At 40.9% G+C, this 18,497-nt stretch overlaps 2 protein-coding genes across 2 annotated transcripts in view; one reads left to right on the top strand and one right to left on the bottom strand.

The window, feature by feature from the left end:
- Nucleotides 1-11,855, top strand: part of nid2a (nidogen 2a (osteonidogen)) — a 57,108-nt gene extending 45,253 nt beyond the window's left edge. The window contains exons 24-34 of the mRNA XM_082523434.1: nt 1,292-1,425; nt 1,737-1,842; nt 4,342-4,471; nt 4,576-4,676; nt 4,782-4,954; nt 5,685-5,814; nt 5,930-6,101; nt 8,935-9,092; nt 9,329-9,452; nt 9,561-9,673; nt 11,527-11,855. Of these exons, the coding sequence (XP_082379560.1) occupies nt 1,292-1,425; nt 1,737-1,842; nt 4,342-4,471; nt 4,576-4,676; nt 4,782-4,954; nt 5,685-5,814; nt 5,930-6,101; nt 8,935-9,092; nt 9,329-9,452; nt 9,561-9,673; nt 11,527-11,537 (1,352 nt within the window). The 3' untranslated portion in view covers nt 11,538-11,855. The remainder of the gene's footprint in view (nt 1-1,291; nt 1,426-1,736; nt 1,843-4,341; nt 4,472-4,575; nt 4,677-4,781; nt 4,955-5,684; nt 5,815-5,929; nt 6,102-8,934; nt 9,093-9,328; nt 9,453-9,560; nt 9,674-11,526) is intronic.
- A 2,195-nt stretch (nt 11,856-14,050) lies between these two features.
- On the bottom strand, nt 14,051-17,275 carry rtraf (RNA transcription, translation and transport factor). Its single transcript, XM_082523439.1, has 8 exons — nt 17,088-17,275; nt 16,485-16,609; nt 16,255-16,354; nt 15,448-15,528; nt 15,163-15,251; nt 14,725-14,793; nt 14,541-14,589; nt 14,051-14,390 (listed from the first exon to the last, which is right to left on the bottom strand). Exons 1-8 carry the CDS (start codon nt 17,146-17,148, stop codon nt 14,236-14,238), a joined length of 729 nt encoding a protein of 242 aa, XP_082379565.1. The 5' UTR covers nt 17,149-17,275; the 3' UTR covers nt 14,051-14,235.
- Between the last annotated feature and the right edge of the window lie 1,222 nt (nt 17,276-18,497).

The raw sequence follows: 18,497 nt of genomic DNA, 5'->3' as shown, positions 1-18,497 counted from the left end.
CCATCGGGAACCCTCACGTTAACTTTTATCGAGTGGAAAAGTGTTAGCATTCATCCTCCAGCTTCACGGTTTATGTTATGCTAACATAGCTGTGTTGCTAGCGTAGCGTATCATTATATACCAGCTAGCCCAACTTCAGTAACCCTACAAACATCGCTGCTGTTTAGTTTCCTGTCTTCATTTATGTTGGAAGTTATAGCAGAGCTGTACGTTTAAATTTTTTCAGAAATCTCTCAGTCAGAACATGCTATATCATGCTTAGCTCGCTAGTTTCGCTAGCTACCTAACTTCCTCAAACTTCCTGCTAACTTCTAACTCCGTTAAATGTAATAAATTCTGTTTTCATGGATGCCTGGATGTTAAACTTAATTGTTACACCTGGTAAAGCAGCAATGCTGATCATTTTATTAAAGGTGAAATAATTTCGACAGTTTTTAACTCTCAATGTGCCGCAGTGTTCGTTTGACTTTGGGACCTGAAGCGGACGGAGTTTTGGACACAGATTGCTCCCAGATTTACGAGCACCTTAGTCCGACAAATATGGCAATAACGACGGCCCGCTTTGCATGTTCTACAAAAAATAGTGCTTTGGTGGGTATCTTACGGACAAACACCAAACCAGTTCCACACCACTGAAGGTGCACCATTTTTACAAACCAATTCTGGTTCATCCGTTTCAGTCAACGATCCGCTTTCCCCCTTCTCATTCTCCGTTGCCACCATGCTTTTTCGGCCATGTGCGTATGAAAACAAAGGCACTGCGCATGCGTGTTTTACCCATATTCTATCGCGATATTTTATATTCTTATCGTTGCCTAACATTATACCAGTATTACCGTGAAACGGTATAATATGGCCCAGCCCTAGTGCTTGGCAGGGCACGCTTTATGCAAAATACCAACCAACATCACCAGGCAGGCTCTCAGGTGGAATCCCCAAGGCAAGTGAAAGAGAGGCCGCCCAAGAAACACCTGACGACAGGACCTTGAGGCAGAAGCAAAAAAGATTGGCTACACCTGGACCCAACTAGAAATAATGGCCCAGGACAGAAATCTCTGGAGATCTACAGTACCTTTGGAGGCCCATACCCTGGGAGGGGTGACACGCAGTAATAATAGCGTCCACAAATATTAAAGTTTTAGTGGAGTCCTTTTCTTTCAGGAGCAGTTGTTCTCTCTGGGTGCTGTTGGTATTCCAGTGGCCCGTACTTCATTCAGATTGTTTTTATTCAGATTTATTTCCTGTTGGCACAACAAAGCATCAATTTCCTTTTTTCTTTTTTCTCATTCAGTTCAACCAGAGCATCTTAAAACTCACTGTGAGCACCACAGAGACAGCGTAAAGACCACCAGTGCTGATGGATATCCCATAACTGGAGTCTACAAACCACAGTGTGATGCAGAAGGACAGTATCTACCTCAGCAGGTGAAACTCTGACTTTTTATTTATTTATTTAGTGAATAACTACAGTTTCTTCTTTGGCTTTTATCAGTGATTTCTTTTTGTTCTTCTTAAGACCCTTTTTATTGGTGTTAGTTTAGCTCACGTGGTTGAGCAGGCAACTTTATGCTGAAAAGCTCAACACAGCAGTCTATGTTCGACTCTCACTCAGGGAGCTTTGCTGCGTGGTTTCCACCACTGTTCCTCCCTTCTTTCATGTCTGAAAACTCTTCACTGTTTATCAAATAAAGGTCAGAATTCCCCAAAATGGAATGTATTTCTCATCTTTATTTCAGTGCCATGGCTCCACTGGTTATTGTTGGTGTGTGGACAGTAGAGGAGAGGAGAGAGCAGGAACCAGGACTCCACCTGGTGCAGCACCTGTAGACTGTGACAGACCAGGTGAGACTTCTTCACCCCCAGCCCCCTCACCTCTCACAACCAGTTTTAAATCACCAAGAATGCAACAGACAAAATGCCTAAGTTGTAGCTGCAAAACAAGTACATCTTTAATATATAGTCTATGAACCGCAAACGAGGTTTATTATTTCATAATGACAACATTTCTCACTCACATTTGGTTCAGGATCTGAAGATATCTGACCCACACAGGCAATTTGTCTGATTTAGTCATACTGACAAATTTCTTTTGTTCAAATTCAATTGTAGACTTTTTTTAGTCAGCCACCGATTGTGCAAGTTCCCCCACCTAAAATGATGACAGAGGTCAGTAATTTGCACCAGAGGTACACTTCAACTGTGAGAGACAGAATGTGAAAAAAAAAATCCATGAATCCACATGGTAGGATTTGTAAAGAATTTATTCGTAAATCAGGGTGGAAAATAAGTATTTGGTCAATAACAAAAATACAACTCAATACTTTGTAACATAACCTTTGTTGGCAATAACAGAGGTCAAACGTCTACTATAGGTCTTTACCAGGTTTGCACACACAGTAGCTGGTATTTTGGCCCATTTCTCCATGCAGATCTTCTCGAGAGCAGTGATGTTTTGGGGCTGTCGCCGAGCAACACGGACTTTCAACTCCCGCCACAGATTTTCTATGGGGTTGAGGTCTGGAGACTGGCTAGGCCACTCCAGGACTTTCAAATGCTTCTTACTGAGCCACTCCTTTGTTGCCCGGGCGGTGTGTTTTGGATCATTGTCATGTTGGAAGACCCAGCCTCGTTTCATCTTCAAAGTTCTCACTGATGGAAGGAGGTTTTGGCTCAAAATCTCACGATACATGGCCTCATTCATTCTGTCCTTAACACGAATCAGTTGTCCTGTCCCCTTGGCAGAAAAACAGCCCCATAGCATGATGTTTCCACCCCCATGCTTCACAGTAGGTATGGTGTTCTTGGGATGCAACTCAGTATTCTTCTTCCTCCAAACACGACGAGTTGAGTTTATACCAAAAAGTTCTACTTTGGTTTCATCTGACCACATGACATTCTCCCAATCCTCTGCTGTATCATCCATGTGCTCTCTGGCAAACTTCAGACGGGCCTGGACATGCACTGGCTTCAGCAGCGGAACACGTCTGGCACTGCGGGATTTGATTCCCTGCCGTTGTAGTGTGTTACTGATGGTGACCTTTGTTACTTTGGTCCCAGCTCTCTGCAGGTCATTCACCAGGTCCCCCCGTGTGGTTCTGGGATCTTTGCTCACCGTTCTCATGATCATTTTGACCCCACGGGATGAGATCTTGCGTGGAGCCCCAGATCGAGGGAGATTATCAGTGGTCTTGTATGTCTTCCATTTTCTGATGATTGCTCCCACAGTTGATTTTTTCACACCAAGCTGCTTGCCTATTGTAGATTCACTCTTCCCAGTCTGGTGCAGGTCTACAATACTTTTCCTGGTGTCCTTCGAAAGCTCTTTGGTCTTGGCCATGGCGGAGTTTGGAGTCTGACTGTTTGAGGCTGTGGACAGGTGTCTTTTAAACAGATGATGAGTTCAAACAGGTGCCATTCATACAGGTAACGTGTGGGGGACAGAAAAGCTTCTTACAAAAGACGTTACAGGTCTGTGAGAGCCAGAGATTTTACTTGTTTGAGGTGACCAAATACTTATTTTCCACCCTAATTTACGAATAAATTCTTTACAAATCCTACCATGTGGATTCATGGATTTTTTTTTTCACATTCTGTCTCTCACAGTTGAAGTGTACCTCTGGTGCAAATTACTGACCTCTGTCATCATTTTAGGTGGGGGAACTTGCACAATCGGTGGCTGACTAAATACTTTTTTGCCCCACTGTAGTTTGCCAGTCTGCAGATGGAACTGATGGATCATCCAGTTGTTGCTCTTTTCCAAACCACCATATTTAGTGGGTAGTCTGAACATTAAATAGAAGCAAAACCAAGTGATCCAGAAGACTAAATTGCAACATGCTAACTGCCACTATAATAAACACTTCTGGAAAAGCTAACTGCATTAATATTTTGGTTTGTCTTTATCTCGCAATAGAGAACTGTTCCCTTTCAAATTGTGTCCTCCTCTCCTTCTCAGTCTACAAACAGCAAAGTCTCACATTCAAAATTGACACTGAGAGAGCGAGGCTAGCGTAAACACAAGTAGAAGCCAGAAATGCTCTGAGGTTTAGTTTTAATGCTCTCCAATAAAGCGAGTCATTAAAGGGATTTGAACGCGGTAAACATTTCTGACAAAAGTACGATGTGTGTATATGTGTGCCTCTTTAAACACGAAGCATCCCCTCACCATTAGCTTCCAACTAACACTGTAGTATAAACTCAGCAAAGTAGGGAACATCCTGAGAATACAATTGAATAAATAATGATGAACTACAGAAGAATATCATCTGACTTGTAATTTATCTTTAGCTTTATGAATGGAAGTACTGATGGGTTGTTTTGGGGTTTTTGGCTTCCACTTAGTTGCAGTGACTCCAACAGAACGCCCTGAGAGCATGTGTGAGCGATGGAGAGCCAGTTTGATTGAGCACTATGGTGGGAAACCTGGCCCACAGCAGTATGTACCTCAGTGTGAGCCAGATGGAGAGTTCAGGTAAGCAGCAGATATGCAGTCATCAAAGGAAGTTCTCAAGGAAAAAATAATTGCATTGCTGTTTAAAAGTCTTCTGATTTTTCCGTTTGCCTGCACCATCCCAGTCCAGTCCAGTGTTACGGGGAGACCAACTACTGTTGGTGTGTGGACCAGAATGGACGCATGGTTCCCGGAACCAAATCAGATGATGCTGTCAAACCTGCATGTAAGCAATAATCGTCAAAGATATATGTCATTGTACTGTATTATATAAGTTTTGTCTTTCACTAATTGTGACTCAAACATTTTTATCCATCCAATTACATCCCAGGCATCTCGTCAGTGCCACCGCCTACGGTGCGTCCAACATCCCGTCCAGATGTCACCCCTCCCATAAACACTGGCATCACACTGCTGTACGCTCAGGGCCAGAAAATAGGAGCGCTGCCTCTCAACGGGACCAGACTAGACGAAAGCCGATCCAAAACACTATTGGCTCTACATGTAAGAAATTAATGGGTAGATCACATACTCTATAAAATTATTTTTTTAATCTTTGTTAATTTTTGTAATAAATTTGTTTGCTACTTAAAAGAAAGAAAGAAAAAAAACTGTCAGCATTATGTCTTAAGCAGAATTATGTCTTAGAATTATAAGTAAAAACTGACTTCACATCGTGTATTTCAAATTGTATGTCATTGTAAATACCCGGCACCTTGATTATAGAAAATATCTGACTAGTATAATAAATATTATGTATATAAATATAAAGTATTACATATTTGGGTAGAAAGTTTTAAATTTGTCAGATATATAAATATGGTGTTTTAGTTATTTTGTTTAGTTATTTCTAGTCCTCTCAGGGCACTTTATACTTTAGGAAAAACTACCTAAAATATTAGAGAAAGAACCCCAGGGAATAGGCAGTCCCCAATAAGCAAGCACTTGGTGACAGCGGGGAGGAAGAACTTCCTTTTATAACAGGAAAAGACCTCTTGCAGGATCAGGCTTAGGGAGAGGCAGCTATCTGTCTCGACCAATTTGGTGATGGGAAAGAGAGACCACAATAGAAGAAAAGCATATAGTTCATAGTATCTATAACTAACTTTGAGTTTTGTTGTTGGTTCACACCATGACCAAAATGTTGGAGGTGAGTTCTCATCTTTGAGGTACACTTGTGTGAACTGATGTATGTCAACACTTGTGAAGCTTGTATTTATGTGTGCGTCTCCAGGGTTCCATAGTTGTTGGTATAGCCTATGACTGCAAGGAAAACCAAGTCTATTGGACAGATTTGTCTGCGAGATCAATCAACAGAGCTTCAATGGTGTCTGGTGCTGAGCCTGAGGTTCTCATTAACACAAGTAAGCTTTCACAGTTGTGTGGTGCTTGTTCCTGTAATGATTGTTGTGGAATGCCTTAAATGATTTCAATATCTCCTCTATGATGTCTGGATCTCTGTTCTTCTCGCTTCTGCAGATCTCGTCAGTCCAGAAGGTTTGGCAGTGGATGTCAAACGCCGGCTGATGTTCTGGGTTGACTCTACTCCTGATGTGATTGAAAGAGCCAACTTGGACGGCAGTGGGAGGAGGACCCTGTTTGACACAGACTTGGTGAACCCCCGTGCAATCATAGTGGTTTCTTCCACCGGGTAAAACCATTTGTTCATCTTTCTTTGCTTTCACTAATTTCAAAATGCCAATTTCCAGATCCGTAGTGTTATTTGAAAAAAACTGTCCTTCTTGCTGTTGACGTCAATGTGATGCACTGTCTGAAGCAACCCGTCTCTTCCTCTAACTCCTGCTGTCCTTCCCTTAAGCCCACTGCCTCTCACAAAGAGCAGATTTGAACAGATGGAGTCACAGTGACGTCTTCCGCGGGGTTCTGGATTCCCCATACGAAAGCTTCAACATTAGCAATTTGGCTGTGCTTATGTTGTTTTTTTTAAGACCCTGACGTAATCACATTTGGATGAGATGACTGAATGTTGAGTTGTCAGCTAATGCTGACAGAGTTCTTGATAGTCTGTGCCACATAGCAAGTTGTTAGATAATTCCAATAGTAGGGACCTAGCAAACAGCTACTAGCTACATCTGCTGTCAGCACACCTGCTAATAAAAGCAGCCAATTGTTCTTAAGATATATATTTTTAAAAAAAAACATCCACCATATGTTCATGGATACAGATTGCTAGCCATAGCTTGGGTAAGAGATATGCGTATGCAATCTAATCTGTCGGGTTGAAACTGGCTGCAGAATTATGACAAAAAAGGTTAGGGCTTTTCGATGTCACTATCAAGAATATTTTGCTTAAATTATTTTGTCATAGTTTGAAGAATTAGAAGAATTGTAAGAAGGGATAATATGAAGTCTGCCTTGAACACAGAATACCATTGTTGAGCAGTCAAACAGAGGCATGCAGGTGATGTTCAAGAAGTACAGCGAGTTGATGGCAAACTTACATCTCAGTGTCTGCACAGCTTTCATTTTGAAAGTATTTTTCAGACTAGATAGGATAAAATGTACTGAACATTGAAATGTTTGCAGGGTTACCACTCAGTTCTCCCATACAAATAAGGATAGCCTTGGCTGAGTGTTTAGAGCAGTCTGAAGCCTCAACAACATCACAACATATGTATATGGAAAAAAATACAGAAAGGCATAAAAGCTCTACTTAGAAATGAAGAAAAGTATGTTAACATAATCTGGATTTGCAGACATGGAACAAGAAACAAACAAGAGCCCACACACTGTCTTGCAACAACCTGGAGGTGCTCTGCTGAGATAGCCTTCACTGTATCCACAGAGATTTTATGGAAGAAGAGGGCACAGATGGTTTTCAGTCTGTTACTACGAGAATGAAAATTAAACACTAGTTCTTTAACAAGCTATGACTCAATGAGGCCTGTACCTAATTCATTAGTACAGTGCAAACTCTGTTTTAAGGCTATTTGGCAGTAAGGGGGGTTGTTGAGTCTGGATTCTAAGATTTAGACTGTGACCAAAACATGACTTCATCATTATGAGACTGGCACTCATAGAAAAAAAATGGCAATGGGGATTTTTAGGTGGAGTCTGTCTTTAGTAACACATGTTTGCTAATTCTATCACAAGTGACTTTTAGTGCTGTGTGTGTCGCATCAAACTGAGCCAAGAAGACTGTCCTGAATTTACTGATGCCATTAATCCTGGACACACACGCTCATAGGATGAAAGCAAGAGGCCTTGATTGGCCAACTCGCCAGGAATAACATCTGCTCTTCATCACAGCAACTAATCACATAATCAACAGTTATGCGCGTGCATGTTTGTGTGTGTGTGTGTGTTAGTTAATGTGGTTGTTACAAATGATTAAACACAGCAGCAATAACCCTGGTCATAAAACCTGAAACGTTTGCTTGACATTATTGATTTTACAGCTTAGTTTCTGACTTAGGGGTAAATATATGGGGTGTGTGTGTTCTGACAAAAACTCAGGTTTGAAAAGTAATTACTGTTCCATACGGGCACACTTATGCACTTATGATTAAGCATGTCCTCTGTGGTTTCTTAGGCTGTAAAGTGAACACATGCAGTTAACCCTAACCAATAACAGGCGAATAGACCGAATTGGGGAGGGTCGCTGAATATTCTCATCTCTAACCACGACACTCAGCGAAGCAGACACACCAAAATGACACGCAAAGGCTTTATAAAAGCATATACACGTGTGAATGTGTCAGACATCTGCTGCCCTGCACCTTCACCAAATTCATAAGTGTGTGTGTGTGTATAAGCTGAACGTTCATGTGGTGTGTATTACCTGTAGTTCCCAGAGGACTGCCAGCACGTAAGCAGCCCACACACAGTGCACTGTTTAAAATAGTATTTAAATCTTCATTAAACAGGAAATATGAAAACACTGATAAATATGCCTGCATGTGTGAGGCAGTGTGGTCCACGTTCTCTATGTACACAGATAAAGCATGACCAGAAACTAAAAAGATAAGCCTGACCTTGACCTCAAATCAATGCAAAATGACTGTAGTCAACAATCCAGATGGAAGGGTGTGGAAAGGGGTTCATTCTGCTCATGTCCAGCTCCATATTTTTAATGTTGGACTCTAGAGTAGTTTTGCTTGACTCCCACAAGTAGGTCCCTTTTAACTCTTTTAGTCCCTGAAAGCTCACTAGAAGAAATGCTTGAATTTCTTTTCTCAACAGAGTAGTTTCTGTCATATTCCAGGCCTGCTTAAGAAGGAAATGACTGGGTTTGCATCAGATATTAATGAGGATGGTTTCTGCATATGCAGCTACCTGTTGGAAAAACCTGGACACTATTCTAACGGTCGTCAAATCACATCTTTATTAATATATTCTGAGGTGTAAAAAAATCACCATCATGGTTTCGGGGGAGGTTATCAAATGTTGTCTTTATGGAGAAAAGAGTAAAGGAACAATCAGAGTAAGAGTAATAAGTTTTCCCCTCCTGTGTCTCCCTGCAGTACTCTGTATTGGACAGACTGGAACAGAGAGGCCCCTAAGATCGAGAGCTCATCAGTGGATGGTCAAAACCGCCAGGTGATAGTGTCTGATGGGATTGGTTTGCCAAATGCTCTAACATATGACTCTGCTACTGAACAGATCTGCTGGGCTGACGCAGGTAAACATGGCCTCTATGCTGATGCTGCATTCATGTGAATTGGTCCCTTATTTATTGTCCCAGGGTTTTAAGACATCTGTAAACAGTGTACAGCTGCCTCTCAGACTATATACTGTCATATCTTGCTTATTGAGATAGTTGAAAACTCTTCAGTTAAAAGTTAATACTCTAGAATTTACCTAACCTATATTTTCTTGATGTTGTAATGAGCCATGCTGTCTTCCTGTGTCTGTCAGGTACAAAGCGTCTAGAGTGTATATCCTCAGATGGTTCAGGTCGAAGAGTAATCCACGCCAACCTCAACTACCCATTCAGCATGGTCTACTACAGGAACCACTTCTATTACACTGACTGGCGGAGGTAGTCTTCATTCATCTCCTTCTACTCAGATCACAGTGGTGGTTACAGTTCAATAAGTTGATATGTGTATATCGCTGATATCATTCCTCTCTAACCTGTTACTCACAGGGATGGTGTGATTGCAGTGAACAAACACAGAAGTCTGTTCACTGATGAGTACTTGCCTGAGCAGCGCTCTCATTTGTATGGCATCACCGTAGCAACGACCCACTGCCTACCAGGTGAGATATATTGTGTAATCAGAGTCCGTCTTTCAAGTTTGAAGGAACATCCACCCATCCATCCATTTTCTTAACCACTTGTCCAGTTAAGAGTTATGGCAGGGGGCAGAGCTGGAGCCTATCCCAGCTGTCATTGGGTGAAACGCCGGATATACCCTGGATAGGCTGCCAGTCTGTCACAGGGCTAAACTGAAGGAAAACTAACTGTATTATGCACACACTCTAACTTAAAGGAGTTGCAGACAGTGAACTCATTAGTTTGTGTACCAACTTTGCTTTTCCTGCACTGCACTTTCCTATAATCTCACAGATCCTTTGAAAAACATGACATTTGACAGTATGAATGAAATGAAACTAGATGCCTTCAGCAACATGTTGTGCAGGCTGCATATCCACTGATTACAGTTCCTCTGAAATGAATGGTGTTACTTGTGTGAGATTTACATTTCTCTCAGTTCATCAGAAACATTTCTGAGTAGGGTATCTTTCTGCCATCTGTTGCTATCCTTAAGAATCGTTATCACCCATTATTGTTCTCTCTAACCAGGACATGCAGCTACTGTGCTCAGTTTTTAAAACCTTACGATGTAACTACAGCCCAGCCCATGCAGCAGTATATTAATAACTAACCTCGTATTGTGGATGGATTATCTCAGTTGTTCTCCTGACTGAAGTTTGGTCCATTTACAGGATCCTGCCATGGGATTGCATTTGTCCCTAACCATCAGGAACCCTCATGTTAACTTTTCTCAAGTGGAAAAAAAGTTAGCGTTCATCCTCCAGCTTCACTGTGTTTGCTATGTTATGCTAACCATAGCTGTGTAGCTAGCCACCACGCAGCACTTCATTATATACCAGCTAGTCCAACTTCTGTGACCCTACAAACGTCACTACTGTTTAGTTTCCTGCCATCATTTATGTTGGAAGTGATAGCAGAGCTGTACGTTTTAATTTTTTCAGAAATCCATGTTACTGATAAAGGTTAATCAAACTGGTTTGTTTGGGCAGTCTTTGTTGTTGGAAGTAATCACAGCTCGTGTTTGATCATCACACAGCTGGCTAACACCTACCACTCTGCAGATACCGGTATATGTGTCTGAGGGGTGACTTCACATACACCCATGAAATAGACAGGAACAAAGATTGCACAGCTGTCTGTGACCCTCTATTTGTGACCTGCGTGTGTGAGAGACCAAAGAACAAAGATTACACAGCTGTGTGCGACCCTCTACCTGTTTTTTTGCACGCATCATGTTTGATGTGTTGTCTGCAGATGGCTTCGAGTCCTTTCAAAGCCTCACGTTAAAGTACAAAGTACACAGGATAATCCCTAAAGTAGCACTTTGGCAAATGTCACCATTAAAGCTACACACATCTGCAGAGTACATAATCTCGTCACAATGCATCTGCCTTTGAAAACAGTCGGAAGGAACACTATCACTGGTGTGTGTTGCTGTAAAAGTCACATCCTTCAACAGTCAGACTAGATTATAGTCGCTAGCTTTAAAGATGACGATGTGTGGTGTAATTGTTGCCATGATGACAGGTCTAAAACACAGATCCTGAAGTTTTGGGAGGAGCTTGCGAGAGGCTTAAAAGCTCTTATTGTGCAATACATAAATATACACACATTCTTTACAGAGATAATTCTCAGTCGCTTCCAGTTACAAAGTGCACGACTGTTTGTTCTGTCATTAGAGCACTGCAGCGCCCAAGTTTTCATCCTGTCACATTTGGATTCACACAGAAAATGAAACCTTTAACCTCTCATTTTAACTTATCCTTAAAGTACTTCCACTATGGGATGATGATTCAAAGTGATGAGCTTTTATCTTTGTGTGTGTGTGTCACAGGGAGCCACTAACGACAGCCTGCACCCGCAGTGTGCTTTGGTGCTAAAGTTCTGAGGCGATTCATGGACATAAGGCAGGTCCAGGCCCTCTGGTGTCCCTCTGGAAGAAGGACACTCAGCAGGGAGCAAAGATGGCTTACGACAGCCAGATCAGCAATCAGAGCAAATTTACACCCACTTCAACCCCAGTATCTCACCTTAATGTAACCCAAAGTAAATGATTTGTAAATTTGTTTTATACCTCATTTTTAGTTTTTTTCTACTGTATTTTTGTATTGCTTGAGATTTTTGTTTTTCTGTTGAATAAAGGTGCAGAACAATGAAATCCGATGTTAAAATGCATGGTTGTAGTTTTTGGGGGTTTAATTGTACTTTAAAGCCAAAGAAGAATAATTTGAAGCTTTTCCTTTTGGGAAAACTAACATCAAGCTGTTGGGTTTTTTTTTAATATATCAACAAATAACATTGGCCATTAAGTTGAGAAGTTACAGATGCACTCATAGTGGTCTCTGGTTAACAACAAGAACAACTGCACATTAAAGGTGCAGTCTGGCTTTTTGGGGAATACTTTTTGGGAATAATACTGCACTCACATCTGTGAGCTAAATACACAGACTAAGAAAAAACTGGATATATGGACAAAAGTCCTTGCCACACATTACACTTAAAGGAGTTGCTCAACCATGGAAACCCATGCCATGAAGTTCCTAGCACACAGCTTTTTGTGCTGATGTTAATGACAGAGCAGGTTCGAAACTCAGCGGTAACTGAGTTAGCAGATTTTGGCGACTTTTGCGCACTTCGTGTCGCAGCACTTTATGTGGTTTGATAATGTGTCCAAATTGTAATAAAACAACACTTATGTCTTTGTTACACTGAAGCTAGTTCTGCCCATAAAATGCTAGCATTATGCTAATGTCTGTTAAAGATTTACATCAGAAAATGCTTGATTGATGTTAGACTTTAGGTACACTTTAGAAGTTGGTTGTTGGTGACTGTTATTAGGAGACATTGTCTGGCTACTGCTCCACCGAGCCCCTTTCATTTTGGACTGTCTTGTAAACCGTCTGTAAGAAATAACAGTTAAGAGAATAAGAGCTCTGAGACATTAAACTCTCAGCGTGCAAAGTCCTAGTTTCTCAGTGAGATCTATGCCATGCTGTCTTACACCTTGGCATTTCACTCAGGCTACGTCCACACGTACACGGGTATTTTTGAAAACTGAGATTTTCCGTTTCCGTTTTTTTTTTTTTTTTAAATCCTGTCCACGCGTAAACGCAAAAACGAAGGACAACGCTGCTAGGAACATGCCAAAACAATAGGTGGCGATATATTCCTAACCGTGTAGAAATATTGGCCAATCAGAAGCCTAGAAGCCTGGGTGGGAAAGGGTAAACAAAGATGGCGCATAGAAGCAGAACTGAGTCCTATGTGTGGCGGGACATAAACTGTGTGTATATATGTAAGCATTTAAACAGTAAAATTAACAGTAACAGTATTTTGTCTAAGTCCACCATTGTAGAAATTTATTTCACCGAAACAATAACGTGGCGCACAGTGTGACGTCAAAAAAGGCGCACACCTTTGACGCTGCGTTTTCTCAGTTTTCCTCGTCCACACGTAAATGCAAAAACTGAGTTTTTAAAAATCTCTGTTTTAGTGACCGGAAATGTCGTTTACATGTGGACGAAAGGTGCAAACGCATAGAAAAATCTGCGTTTTCAAAAATACCCAGGTACATGGGGACATAGCCTCAGTGGGTAAAGTCACAGTGGCTACTTTCTTCTTTTATATACAGTATATGCTTAAACATAAAGCCACAGTCAGAAGAAGACTGGTTTACCATCACTGAACAAGTGGAAGCAGGGATAAAATACAGCACCTAACACTAAAGATTAAAGATGACTTGATTCTTTTATTTCAGCAAAGTAAAATGTAAGAACATCTTTTTCCCCAAATGTATCGATACCTGCCAAGGAATCATGATAGTTGTAACCCTTGTCACTGATACTGTTGTATGCTTACCAGTTTTTGTAATCCGATTACTATAATCGGAGTATGTTTCTCCAGCCTCCCCCATCCAATTAGCCCTACTATATATAGCTGCACTACTAATTGTATTTTACACAAATGACATTTTTTTTTAGCAAATACTTTTTCTTCTTCTACTTTTAAATTTTTTCATAAGGTGTGATATTTATAAAATAAAATGTGACTTGTTACGGGAGATGCTTTTTGAACATTTGTCTGATTCACCACAGAAGTGCAGGAGTCAAACTGTGTGCAGCTGGATTTATATATTTTCCCCTCCCACCTGAAAATAACAATTTCTGTCCATCTGCAAAGAATATTTCATCAGAAACACCAGAAACAAATATAACAGTCAGTTTGAATATTGCAGAAGAAAAGATGCAGTTTCAGAACCTTTAAACTTTGTTACTGGATAATTAATGGAAACCATTTTTTTTAATTATTATTATTTATACATTATTAAGTTTTAAGAACTTATCCAGACTGTCCACACATGAACACTTGGGTCTTTTATTTATGAGATTCCCAATTTAAACAGTCCGATCTCATGCAACAACGGAAAAAAAAAAATCAACAAAAATTCTTTGATGTCCTTTAACCAAACAAAAGGTTTTTCCTCTCAAAAATCAAATCAGGTTCAGTCCCTCACTCCCTTTGCGGTCCGTCACCGTCCTCGCTCTCATCTGCCAACCTTGCCCAGCCGGTGGTCTGTCTTGGGGTCGGCTATGATGGCCTGAACAGCTACGATGGCCTCGTTGATCTTGGTTTGCAGCTCCCTCAGCTCCTCAATGTGCAGCAGGCGCAGGATCTGAGCCGCTTCGTTTAGAGTTGCATCTGAGGAGAAAAGACAGAAGTTTTACCAAAAGCTGACCAATACTTTAAGAGAAGCAATTCTTATGAACTGTGGGCAGACCGATCGTCATAGCATTTGCTCATCGGCTTTCAGCCTTTCTGCTGAAAAAATTCTTTAAATAAATAACTCACCTCCAGTGTCAAAACCCAAGATGTGCTTGTCTAAAGCTACTGGAACACCCTGTAGGAAAAAAGAAAATATAGCTGGTTGAGTTTTGTCAGTAACGCCGCTGAAATCATGGCTCTAGACTTGCAGCAGTCTATACACAGACATATGATTTTTGATGCATATTATGCACCTGTGTCTTTAGTTTACCTCTCTATTGTTGCTGGCTTTAGCAATGGCTTCTGGAGAAAGTCTCTCTTGGATCAAAATACGAATGGCCTGGCAGTTGCAAAGAAAAACAAGAAAAACTCTTCTTAATGATTTGAGATCATTCTAATACATAAGACTTACATTAAAAAACAAAAAAACCCATTCCCTTAATATGGTTAATAGGATTACTTTCTATTGCGAGTGGCAAGTGAGAGTGCAAAATTTCTATTCTGCATTTTTTGAGTGCCAACTATTATCTCCGTGTTATCAGTCTGACCATTACCCTGCATTAAAAGAACGACTCAGGGCTGCCGGCTCACATGGAAAGCATTAAATCATTTTAAGGGCTTTTATTGTGAAGCAAACGCAAACTTCGCCTTCCTCTGTGCCCAGGTAAGCTTTGCTACAGTATTAAAGAGCCCTTTAGTGCGCTCTCACCTTAAGCATAACCAGGTAGTCGTCATGCCGCTGTATCTTGAGGATGTTGGACAAAGCTGTTACTCCTGCTTTGAAATCTGGAGAATTACCTGAAAAAAACAAAACAAAAAAAAAACAAATAAAAAAAAAAAACAAAAAAAAAAAACCCCACACACACACACACACACACACACACACACACACACACACACACACTTACTTTAACTTTTATCCTGCAAAGATTTAAAGGAGGGAAAGAAGAAAGAATGCCAGGACAGAGGAAGCTCAAATCCAAGTTTTACTTACTGTCGAGGTTAACCAGAGGGTCCATGGCTTTATTGCTGTTACTGGAAGCTGCCAGGGGCTGACAGTTTTTGTACTTCTCCACTGTGAAGAGACACACAAAACACGTCACCGATGAACAGACTGACTTGCACTACATTAACAGGGGAGCTCACAGTAACGAGTAGAAGAGTAACAATTTGTTCTTCTTATTCTGCAGTAAAAGTAGACATATGATCTGGCACTTAGCAAAAAGTATTCCTTTTGTAATGTCTCCATCTCCTGGTCATCGGTGGCATTTCAACTAGTGACACAGGCTAACATAACCCTAACCCTAGGGAACTGACTGGCCAGTAGGTGGCAATTTTGTGTACATTATCCCTTATCCTAACCATAACCTACTAAAAGTCCGATTAGGAGTGTGGCACACAACCGTGTTGATGTGAACCCCCTCTGCAAACCTGTAAATCCAAGTTAACCCTCAGGTTTCCCCAATAAACCTCTGCTCTGTAGCACAGCTCTCTACGTACTGCATTCAATTCAGTTTTATTGATATAGCACCAAATCACAACAACAGACACCTCAAGGCACTTTATATTATAAGGCAAAGACTCTACAATAATACAGAGAGAAAACCCCGACAATCACATGACCAACTTTAAGAGAACACTTGGAAAACAGCAGGAAGGAAAAACTCCCTTACTGTAGCTACTTGCACTTTTGCACTTGATGGTGGTCCCCTCCAGTCTGGTTCTGCCAGGAGTCTTTTTTTTTTTTTTTAAGGGATTCTTGCGCTATACAAGTAAATGTGACCCAAATGAAACCCCTTACCATTGTCTCCATATTCATACCGCACAGCAAGGCCCAGTAACCAATCTACAGCCTCCTTCCTCTCATCGACTTCAAATGGACAGTTCACATCCTGTAGGTACTGCACACAGGTAAAGAAAACTCAAACACAACTCACCGTGCTCCTCATATTATATCAGAAATGCAGTGTTATGTTAGTAATACCCATTAATAACAGCAGTGATTACTTTCAGATGATCCAGCAGTCTTACCTTTTGGTAGGCTTTGGGCCACTCTGAGCTGGGGATGTTTCTCAGGTTGCCTCGGTCTTCGATTTTATAATGTCGAATCTTCTGGTCCTCCAGCCACACAATGCAGTTCCTAAACTGTGTCTCATCTGAGAAGAAATTAGACAATAGCGATAACAACACATCAGCAGCTACACATGGCAAGTAAGTGAAGGAGTGAATAAATAAAACTGAGGTTCCAAGACCATATCTGCTGAATCACTCACTACAGGACGCAAACAATTTACTTTGGCACCAGGGAGTAGCCAGCGTTTGAACTTACTGGTATGACTGTGCTAAACTGGTATCTGCAGCCTACCTACTAATGAAGCCCGAGTGTGTGTTTATTGCGTGTAAAATGCAAACAACCTATAGTCAAAACTAGTTAAAATTATTAAAAGTGTCGAGCATAAGCACCTTGTACATTGCTTTTTTTCATAAATATACACGTTTGTCTCATACTGAACATACATGTTCTACGTTATTAATCTGGCAGCTCTCTGTCTCCATACAGACAAGACACGTTAGCCGGCTCCACGTTCAACTCAACTGACCAACCGAACTGCTCTTTCATAAGTTTATTCTTACCTGTGCAGTCAAAGCCGTCGGGGTTGTGATAATCCAGAGCGCCCAGTTTTCTCCGAAACATTTCACCCCGTGTTTAATACGGAAACCAAATAGTTTCTTTAGCTAACAGTCGCTTGGATTTTCTGCTAGCCTTCAGTATGTAGCTTCGCGCATGCGCTGACGGAGAGCGTACAACTTCCTCTTATAGGTATCAAAATAAAACTTTTCCCACACTGACTACCGCCGTTAGACATTAACAAGAGTAAAATTGCAGGTGCAAGTGTTGCATTTTGAGGAGAAATTTATTTTGAGCGAAGAAAAGCTAAATTTGAGTGAACAAAATTCATTGCTGTGTGCAAAAAAATGTATTTCAGTGTTTACTATTATCCACACACACACACAGCCCCCTCTCACTCAGTTTTTGCATTTGTGCTGGCTTGCAATGTGTTGCTTGTGCTCTCAACATTTCTGCCCGTGCACATTCAACTCTTTCTGTACACCATTATAGTTGTGCCACAAAACCAGCCAATCACAGACTTGGATGCAAAAAAATCTGATTGGCTGTTTTGGTCTATAAGGCTGAACTGACAAAAAAATCTGCCGACTACACCACCAGGTATTATAGGAAAAACCATAAAGCCTTTGAATTAAAACAAACGCTGTTGTGAAAGTGATGTACACTGTCTTGTTGGTATATATGTATGATTTGTATCACCTTCATGTTTCCCTCTCACCACATATCCAAACCGATATCATGACCAGCAGTTTTTACAGCTGTGGCTCCAGCAAACATCAGCTGATACTAGAAAGTAATATTAAATAAATTCTAACAACAGCTTATAAAGCTTGCTGCTGTTGTTTAAAAAAAAAATCAATAAGGCTCTGACTTGTATTATGAGTCTGTGGTCTGGGAGAGAGTCCTGTAACTCTCTGTCTGCAAAATACAGTAAATAATGACCACTGTTGGGCAATTAATTATATAGTTACTTCTTCAAAAAAGTAACTGAGCTATGCAAACAACAAAGTTTTTGCAGCTGTTTACCTAAAAATGCAGCCAAGGCATTTTTTTAAATAAGCATTTCAAACTATTTACAGAACAATCAGGTGTTCTGCATCAAATTTGATGCCACAGAAATTATTTGTGCCACTCCAAAAAATAATTTCTGTCCACTATGAGATAAAGGAGAACAACAGCCTGATACCTGCAGGCCTGACAGCAGGAGATGTATCACTGCCATAACATTAAGTAGTCGCCTCATTGTTCTGACACACACAACAAAACTATTGACTACACTACACACTAACTACACAAAACTTGCGCTAAACGTCGCAAATCTCTCACATCTCAAAACACCGCCGTCACTCCTAAAACTTCCCCCTTCCTAAACAACTAAATGCCATGTCATTTTTTGATTGGTCGACATGGTACTT

The sequence above is a fragment of the Aulonocara stuartgranti genome (genome assembly GCF_965226115.1).
Source record: "Aulonocara stuartgranti genome assembly, chromosome: 23".
NCBI classification, from domain to species: domain Eukaryota; kingdom Metazoa; phylum Chordata; class Actinopteri; order Cichliformes; family Cichlidae; genus Aulonocara; species Aulonocara stuartgranti.
The sequence above is the reverse complement of the archived record's forward strand: the minus strand, read 5'-3'. Positions and strand labels throughout refer to the sequence as shown.